General features: G+C 35.9%; 1 protein-coding gene and 1 pseudogene across 2 annotated transcripts; one reads left to right on the top strand and one right to left on the bottom strand.

Moving 5' to 3' along the window:
- The first annotated feature begins 502 nt into the window (after positions 1 to 502).
- On the top strand, positions 503 to 3,709 carry LOC143596682 (zinc finger CCCH domain-containing protein 40-like; annotated as a pseudogene). The gene is made up of 4 exons (XR_013146754.1): positions 503 to 544; positions 621 to 890; positions 2,162 to 2,385; positions 2,920 to 3,709. The product of XR_013146754.1 is annotated as a zinc finger CCCH domain-containing protein 40-like (transcript).
- Positions 3,710 to 4,805: 1,096 nt separating this feature from the next.
- LOC143596684 (uncharacterized) lies at positions 4,806 to 7,667 on the bottom strand. Its single transcript, XM_077075390.1, has 6 exons — positions 7,049 to 7,667; positions 6,880 to 6,957; positions 6,560 to 6,794; positions 6,367 to 6,454; positions 5,822 to 6,296; positions 4,806 to 5,130 (listed from the first exon to the last, which is right to left on the bottom strand). The coding sequence occupies exons 1-6, from the start codon at positions 7,658 to 7,660 to the stop codon at positions 4,918 to 4,920; spliced, it is 1,701 nt and encodes a 566-aa protein (XP_076931505.1). The 5' UTR covers positions 7,661 to 7,667; the 3' UTR covers positions 4,806 to 4,917.
- Positions 7,668 to 10,027: the final 2,360 nt, after the last annotated feature.

Here is a 10,027-nt window from a genome sequence, read left to right as displayed (position 1 = left end):
AAACAAAAGCTAATGCAAACTTAATTCTTTTGGTCTTTAATTCCATTTTAGCACATGTTTGACATCTCGGAGAATTTGGTTTCGAAGATCTAGGGTTTCGAAGAATTTGGTCGACACTCGATGGTTTAGGGCTTGGATTCTACTCTTAGGGATTATAGACAAATAAAATTGAACTAAATTAAATAGTATCTATAATAAACGGGAGAAAGACAAAAATACCCTTAACTTAACGACATAGTTGGATATCGTTATACGGAAGGACGTAATTGGCTAATGTTTAAAACTCTGAGAACTAAATTGACAAAATTACAAACTTTAAACTAGAGTGCAAAAGTAGCGAAGTCATATATTTATATGCCCTGAAGCTACAATCTGGGAGTTTCCTCTTGAAATCGAGAAGGTACTAGAAGTCCTTCGTCCACAAGCCCTAACACAAGTTTGCCTTGGTTTATTATTGAGAAGCAGGTAATGAATATATACATCTTTCTTCCGCAACAGATCTATGTGTGAATCTTGCCTAGGCGACAATCCTTACATACGAATGGTATGTATGTATGTATGATTATTATTATTATTATTATCTTTGCCTCTTTATTAAAACCCTAACTAACCTTCTGCAGACAAAAGAGAACTATGGAGCAGAGTGCAAGATCTGCACCAGACCCTTTACAGTCTTCATGTGGAGGCCCGGTCGTGATGCACGATACAAGAAAACTGAGATTTGTCAAACATGCAGCAAGCTGAAAAATGTCTGTCAAGTGTGTGTTCTGGATCTTGAATACGGCTTACCGGTCCAGGTTCGTGACACTGCACTCAGTATCAACTCCAATGATTCCATTCCCAAGAGTGATGTCAACCGGGAGTACTTTGCAGAGGAACATGATCGCAGGGTATGTCAATTTCCAGTTTTTCAAACATGCTTCCTACGTTTTATTTGTTCTATGTATGCTGTGTGATTTAGGATATAGTCGAATTTAGACTAGAAAATCTTTTTGTTTATGTCTAGTTTAAGTATACTAAACCTTGAAGGGGTTGGCACACGTATGCGACTAGTTACTTCTAGCACAGGTTTCAGGTATGGTTATTATGGTTCATCGGTCCGGTTTTTTTGGTTTTAAATTTGATTCGGTCATTACCAAAAACCAAACTGAATCGAGTATGATAACTCTTTAACTAAACCGGATAAGAATTCAATTCGGTTTCGGTTAAAAACTAATTTAACCGATTTCAATTGAATAAAAATATAAAACACACATTAACTAATTCACTCCAAAGACGAAAGGTAGAGAAATAGGGGACACTCATGCAAAAATTATTTTCTAGCAAAGCTGTAAGTTATAAACAATATGCATTAGCTGAAGAGTGAATACCGATTAGTCAGTTACTTTTAATCTTAAAGAAGCTTGTGGCAGAGAAACAATTAAGCATTTTAAATAATTTTGGAGCAAACCAAAATCTACTGGTGATTCGAACTTTTAGTATTAAGATTATATCAAGTGCAATTTAAGAAGTTTGCTACTAAGATACAAAAAAATAAGTGTCAAAACACCACTTTTGTAAGAGGAGCTAGTAGCATTTAGCTTCTTAATCGTGTAATTTAGAATGAAAAGTCAAGAGTTGAAAAACATTTAGCAGGTAAACTTAGACAAACTTACATATACATAACAGAATTCAGAACAAGTTATTTTCAAATGAGGTAGATCTAAAGTTTGGGAAATGAACTTAAGGAGTTACTGAGTTAGGACTTAGGATTATCATATACCAGTCACCAGAATCCAGAATGGAGTTAAGATGGATTTTGTTTTATTTAGAGTACATTCAAAAACTTTTTTAAGCTAAAAGTGGAATGGGTTGAATGGATTTGACAGTCACCCAAAATCTACTTATGTCAATTTGTTCAAAGATTTTAACTGTGAGTGTAATAATATTGTTTAACTAAACATAATAAGCATGCTTATTATATTTTGAAAAAGAAAAGATAGTGTTTGCAGGTCAACCTAATAAAGCTCATTTTTATTTAGTGACTGTTTCAACCTAAACCTGTTTCTTACCACCCATAAGTTTTAATATTACTTATTATAAATTGTAACTTTACAAGATCTGTGAGGTTAATGTTTTTCAAAGTATCATGTAATCATAATTAATTTGTTTATTCCCACAGGCAAGGGCTGGTCTAGATTACGAGTCTTCGTACGGTAAGGTCCGCCCGAATGATACACTTTTGAAGCTTCAAAGAACAACACCATATTATCAAAGAAATCGGGCACATATTTGCAGTTTTTACATAAGAGGTGAATGTACTCGCGGTGCTGAATGCCCATACCGCCACGAAATGCCTGTCACTGGAGAGCTGTCTCAGCAGAATATCAAAGATCGTTACTACGGGTATGTAACTTTTGATTAGGAGGGTAAACGAGCCAAGCTCGAGCTTGATTAAGCTCATGCTCGGTTCGTTTTGACTTATGAGAGCTTGAGCTCCGCACGTTATGAGCTCCTTTTTCAAAACTCGAATTCGGATCGTGAGTCATTTTTTCAAGCTTGAAGGCTCGTTTATGAGTTATTTTTAATACACATTTTTTAATTATTTTTATATGTTGAGAAAAACCTTAGGCGAGCCTAAGCTCGGCTCGAGCTCGTGTGCAGTACCGTAAATAAGCCAATTCTTTGCTCGAGCTCAGCTGTGCAGTGGGAATCTAAAACATAGAAGTTTAAAAGAGTCGATATCTAAAATTACGCTAGGCTTGTTAAGGCTTGATGAGCCTAAACGATCTTTCCATGCAAGGCTCAAGCTCGGCTTCGGTAAGTACAAGAGATTTATTTGAGGCTTCGGCCCAGCTCTTTTGCACCCCCTACTTTTAACCACATTTATATATGTTACATTCGTATGACAATAATCGAGTATTATTATTGTGATTGCAGAATTAATGATCCGGTTGCATTGAAACTCTTAAACAAAGCTGGTGATATGCCTGCTTTAGAACCACCCGATGATGAAAGTATCAGAACATTGTATGTTGGCGGGCTCGATGCCTGAATTTCAGAGCAGGATCTTAGAGACGAGTTTTACTCGCATGGTGAGATTGAGTCGATTAAGATGGTGGCTCAAAAGGCGTGTGCATTTGTCACTTACACGACCCGAGAAGGGGCTGAGAAGGCGGCTGCAGAATTATCAAACAAGCTTGTGGTTAAAGGTCTTAGGTTGAAACTGATGTGGGGCCGACCACAAGCGGCTAAACCTGAGGGTGACACAGGTTCGTTGGTTGCACATGGTGGTTTGTTACCTCGGGTGGTTATATCGCACCAGCAGTATCAGATGGTGGCTCCACCGCCACCGGGTACCTCGAGTAATCAGGATCAGCAACCGCCACCACACATGCAGTATTTTAACATTCCACCACCGCCACCTCAGCATGAGAGGATGTATTACCCGTCTATGGATCCTCAGAGAATGGGAGCGGCAGCCACGAACCAGGAAGGTGGTGGTTCGGCTGTGCCGTATGCTGCTTACCCCCCGCCGCCGCCCCAAGGTGGTGATCAATATTACCAACAGTATTATTACCCACCACCGCCTTATGGGTACATGCCACCGTCTTCCGCACAATCATATGAACAATACCCCTCCACAGTGGCTCCAACTGGACCCACCAATGAGCAAGCACCAACTGGGCCCACCAATGAGCAAGCTTAACGGCAAGAACTGCCACCCTAGGGTTGTTTGTTGCCATTGTTGATGTGATGGTTGAAAAAAAAAGGTTGTTTTGGTTTTGGTGAAACGGTTGATGTGACAGTAGGAAAACTTGGTTTATTTTGCTATTGGTTACTTTACTCCTGTCTTTGATTATGTTTATTTTTCATTTGGTTTTCATTCTCACTTGATGAATTGCGAAAGTGAAATCGGTCTTATTGTTAATTCTAGTTATGATCTCTAATAATCTCCCAAGGACAACTAAACAAGGTTATAAGAGATTCAAATCAAGATGCTATCTTCTCCACAAAAATTGTTATTTGATTTGTCTTTCTGACTATGGCTTATGATAAATAAAATTGTAGTTTTCATCTCATCTAGTAAGATGAGATTCGAGTAGGGATATTTTTAGTGCAATTTTCTTTTTCTTCGTTTTATATATCAGCTACCGCTGAAAAAAGTTTTTTGCTCGCTCTACCCTGTAACAAAGCGCAACTTTATGTGACTTCCGGATGCTGTTGATCCATCATTAGCGTAAGATAGCTGGAGATGATATATTTTTCAAATAACTTTGAACTAAAATGTCATTGTATGCACAGTAGAATGTAAGATTTTTAAGACAACATGAATACTCGCGTGAGACTCGTTTACAACCATATATGGATTTATTTGCATTTTGCTTTACTTAAAAATTTTAATTGAAATAATATATCAATTTATTTTTTATTGGTTAATGATCTTTCATCATCACTTAAATTAAAGTAGTGCCATCTAAGAATTCCATCCATTTATTTATTCTGTTAATTTTGTATGAATTATCATAATGCCCATAACAGATGTTAATGAAAGTTACATAAATTAAATAAACAAAAATATATTAAAATAGCAGTCATTTTTGGCTCCAACATAACAAAATAAGAGGATAGAGTTAAGATGATAATGCTTTAACTGAAACACTAATGAGGGATCAAGAGCTGACTTTTTATGTCAATCCCCTACGCTTCTAGCTCATGGAGAAATGGATGATTTAATCCAAGTTTAAATTTATCACACCCCTAAAATAATAATCCCCCTTTTACTACAAATTACAAAAAAAACTACACCCTATTACAAAACACATTGATTGAGTTTTAACATCTTAAAAAGCAAACAAGATTCTTAACTTTCATATCAAACATGAAAGATCAATAATCCCATGAACCCACAGTTAGTTGCTGTCTGTTAACAAAGTCTTATTTCTTCTTCATGAATGATGCAATTGCAGCACCAATGGAGCTACTGCGAGAAGAACCACGAGCATGGTGAACCAATGAATGCGCTCTGCTCCACACAGACTTATTATTCTCAGGAAACAAAGACGCATATAATTCCAAAACTATCCCGTTATCATAACGTTTGTGCAACTTCTCATACAATTTGGCTTTCTCACAGACGTCTAGTACCTCCTGCGTTCATAATAATAATAATCGTGTTATCCATAGACCGACTTGTTAAGGAGAAAAAAATAGAGTAAATTACACTTCGTCTTTTAACCTTAACTCAATTTGCAGGTTGTGTCCTTTAACTTCAATAATTACAAAAAAAAACATCCTTGATTGAAAAGTTGTAACATATTACGTCTTTCCACTAACAGAAGTTAGATTTTCTGTTAACCTTTTTAAAAGTGACAGTTTTACCCCTACAATTGAAGGACATAACTTGTAGTTTTCAGAATTATTTTCTTTTTCTAAAAATTATAAATTCTTGTCCTTTAGTAGTAAGGGCAAAATGTCATTAAAAAAAGTTATTAGAAAATCTAGCTTCAGTTAGTTGAAAGAATGTGATGTGTTACAACTTTTCAAATAAAGAATTTAAAATTTCTATTAACTTGTTTTAATGAAAATTTTAACCCTACAACTAAACAAGTTTTGTAATTTTCAGAAACCTTTCTTTTTCTTTTCTGAAAATTACAAAAACTGTCCTTTAGTTAGGAGTAAAATTGCCATTTTAATAAAAGATAACAGAAAATCTAACTTCTGTTAGTGAAAGAACGTAGTGTAATACAGCTTTCAAATAAAGACCCTTTAGCAACTATTGAAGTTGAAGAAAAAGTGAAATATACTTTAAAAAAAAATTAAACAAAAACAAGATAACTACCTTATGTTTCTGATGTACAACAGGTGCACTTTCAACCTCCTGCTGTTTGATTTTCTCTTCATTATTTGAATCATCCTTGGCATCACCAGCTTCCGCCATCTGTACATCTTCGTGTTTCTCCGATATTGCATCTTGCTCGTTTTCTTTATTTCCATCCAACGTTGTCTTCTCGTTCTCGTTTTCTTCTTGCTGTTTACTTTCCAAAGTGCTTTGTGTCTCCTTTTCCGCCTTCAATTTCTCTTCTTTATCTTCCATTTCAACATCCGCATCTTGATTCTGTGAATTGTCAGTACTTGATGACGTGTCATCACCAGTAGGACTTCCAACCGTTGAAGTTACCTCATGTATGACCTGTTTGCCCAACCAGTCACTCATTTCTTGATCATCACCAGGATTCATAGTTTGCTCGCGCTCTTGCCTTCGCCTCATCATGATGCATATCGCACATAAACAATCATCCTTGTGGCGCTTCACTCTACCAAAAATACAGAAAATACAATATTAACAAATATATTTAACAACTTTAATAAAACAAAAATGAATACCCTTGACGTTTCCGTGACTTGTTTTTTAAATGCCCACCCTTGCTAGTTGACTTTCCTTGACTAGATACATTTCCATCCTTCACGTCTCCTACAACAAGTATATGCTTCAAACTAGTTAAAAAAAATGTTTGCGGGTCAACCCAACCCTTTTTGACTGGCCCGTTTTCATAGAAATGGATACTCAGACTGTTACCTTGCTGTGGTTCATTATACAGCCCTGCAGCAGACCAAAACTTTGAAAAATTCTTTTTAACTCGTTTCATGAGTTCAAGAATGTAATCGCCTTTATTATTATACTTGTAGCAATTCTCCCATATAAACTGTACATCCTTGTACACATCCTCTGAGTTCATATACTTGATACTGCTTTCAAGATTGCTACAAATGGTCCCAAAATCCATGGGTGTTTTGATCACATCAAAATAATCCTGTCCCGTAAAAAATAAAGATAAATATAAATCCATAAATATAATTATACAGTTCAAATTCTATATAAAAAGATGTCAAACTTACAAGTATTCCAAGAGCAACAGGGTTCACTGGAACATTAAAAGGCTCTGATGCGTCCATTTTCATAACCTTCTTGATAACCTACAACAGATAATAATAATAATAATAACACAATGATGAATCTTGAAAATCAAATAAATCGTAGATAAAAAAGATGTGATTTTTAAGGTACCTCTAGGGAAGCATTAAGTTCTTGCTTATTATAAACAGAAACAGAATCCCGAGAAACCGACTCGGGTTCTTTCTGATGTGTTTTCTCCACCTGAGGCGCTACAGTATTACTACAAGGACTCAAACTTGAAGTAAAACTCTTTGAAGTTTTTATCTTTATGGTCCCAGGTTTCTTCGGTTGAGTGGTGGGATCGACTACATTGGTTTCCAGAACCGAGTTTGCACTATCTTCTACTTTCTCACTAACCACCTTTTTCTCAACACCAATTTGTTGGCTACTTTTATCCGTATCACTATGTGTATGTGCATCTGAAGAAGTCAGCTGAGGTTCTAACGCTTTAGACTGTTTGATTCTGACTTTGACTCGATTATACACCAATCTTCCTACTGGTTTATCGGTTACTGCAGCTACACTGAGAGATGGAGGTTTTTCGGGCTGATCGGTTCCGGTTGACGGGGTTGCAATATCGGGTTTTGAATTTTTTTCGTCTTTTTCATTATCACTGGGACCCGATGTGTCTTCCGTGCTTAAGTTATCAAGATTTGGATTGTCGGTTTCTGTTAGTCCCACCGCCTTTGAGGTTTTTAATTTCTTTCCACGCTTTCTCTTCATGTTTAAGAGTTCTAATTCGTTTAAAGACGAAAAAAAACGTTAACAACGTCATTAAACTTACGTGCATGTTATGACTAGCATATCTAGTTAGTTACGATTAGAAACTTGAAATCTAGTGGTCTATCTTCATTCATGGATTCTTTTCATACTCATTCAATCTTATACTAATAATAATTTTGTTTGGCAATTTCATAATCCAAGTTTTCAGTTTTTAATAGACCTTGGAAAAGTTGTATTTTCCCAGTCGGGCAGGAACCTCTCTAGAGAAGTAAACCTAATAATAATCTGAATCTAGTGCTTTGAAATTGAATCAGGACACAAACATAAACATATTATTTTTATAATATTAAAAGCAGGTACTAAAGTTCGATTAAACAATCAAGATCGAGAAGACAATGAGACACACAATAATAATAATAATAATAACAAAGAAACCCTAGAAAATTGAATTGGGGAAGTAATTAGGGAATGGAATTGGAGGGAAATGAATAGAACCTGAAGATATCAAGTGTTGTATAACGCCGAATTCCGGTTTTCAACTGATTTCAATTTTCAATTTGATTCCAACGCAACGCACCTTATTATTAGATGAAACAAATGGGGCTTTCTTTTTGACTCTAGGGATGGATCATGGATGGGGCTTATTGTAAAAACAATGGGCCGGCCTTTTAATATATCAGGACACCGGGTATGGTTTTTAAGCCAATATTCAGACACAGACCGGTTCCATACCATTAACCGGGCATTAGAAAACCCCAAACTATACACCTCATGTAATGGGGCTTGAGTTTAGACGAGAAGGGACGCGAACACCGCCCCCCTTCGGCGATATGTGGGCGAAAAAGGGCAAGGGCGGAGAGTTCTTGTCGCCCAAATTATTTAAAAATAATATTATTTTATTATTATGACCGTTTTCAAACGGCCAAAAATAAAAAATAAAGAGATATGCTATTTGCCTCCCTGGTTTATATCGTCGCGAGATGGGTTAACCACTGAAAAAAATTTTGCGAACTTTGGGCCACTGTGAAATTTGGGCGGGTCAGTCTGTGCCCTTGCCATCAGTTGACCGACAAAAAACGTTGAAATTACCATTTTACCCCTGAGCCTATAATTAATATTAAAACTTATGTTCTAAAATCATGTAGACAGTGGGGTTCGAATCCGCGACCTTTGGTATAACAACAAACAACACCAACCATTTAAACTAAACTAACATTTGATATATCTATACAATATGTAATATATATTCCTCACTTTGTTTAAGAATTCCTCTTCATCTTCATCTTCATCATCTACCAACATTTTAAAAAAAAACCATTTTCAAAACAACCATTTTGCCATTTGTAAAAAATTTAAAAAGAACAATTTTTTAGTAATATTTTCACTAAAAAATGGTATGTTTTAGTAATATTTTAGCCTAAAAACAACGAAACGGGCCGTTTTGTTGCAATCTTTTAGCCCGAAAACAACGAAACGACTCGTTTTTTGGTAAACTTTTAGCCCGAAAACAACGACACGACTCATTTTTTAGTAAATTTTTCGCCCGAAAACAACGACACGACTCGTTTTTTAGTAAACTTTTCGTCCGAAAACGACGAAACGACTCGTTTTTTAGTAAAATTTTCGCCCGAAAACGACGAAACGGACCGTTTTTTAGTAAACTTTAGTAAACATTTCATCTGAAAACAACGAAACGGCTCGTTTTTTGTTGTAATTTTCGCTCAAAAACAACGAATCGGGTCATTTTTTAGTAAACTTTTCGCCTAAAAACAACGAATCGGGCCGATTTTTAGTAAACTTTTTGTCCGAAAACAAAGAAAATTGTCGTTTTTAGTAAAGTTTTCGTCCGAAAACGACGAAAAGTGTCGTTTTTTAGTTAAGTGTTCGTCCGAAAACGACGAAAAGTGTCGTTTTTTAATAAACTTTTCGTCCGAAAAACGACAAAAAGTGTTGTTTCTTAGTAAACTTTTCATCCGAAAACGACGAAACGGTCCGTTTTTTAGTAAACTTTAGTAAACATTTCGTCCGAAACAACGAAACGGCTCGTTTTTTATTGTAATTTTCGCTAAAAAAACAACGAAGCGGGTCATTTTTTATTGTAATTTTCGCTCAAAAACAACGAAACGGATCGTTTTCTAGTAAACTTTACGCCCGAAAACGACGAATCAGGCCGTTTTTAGTAAACCCCAAACCCGAGCCCGAACACACAATCATCATAAACATTCTTTTAGTAAACTTTTCACCCGAAAACAACGAAACGCGCCGTTTTTTAGTAAACTTTTTACCCGAAAACAACGAAACGCGTCGTTTTTTAGTAAACTTTTCGCTCGAAAACAACCAAACGAACCGTTATTTAGTAAACTTTTC

Source organism: Bidens hawaiensis, unplaced genomic scaffold (assembly GCF_021521415.1).
Source record: "Bidens hawaiensis isolate Kalapana, Puna unplaced genomic scaffold, B.hawaiensis_p1.1 tig00046841_1, whole genome shotgun sequence".
NCBI lineage: Eukaryota > Viridiplantae > Streptophyta > Magnoliopsida > Asterales > Asteraceae > Bidens > Bidens hawaiensis.
Note: the sequence above shows the minus strand (reverse complement) of the source record. Positions and strands in the feature narration are given on the sequence as shown.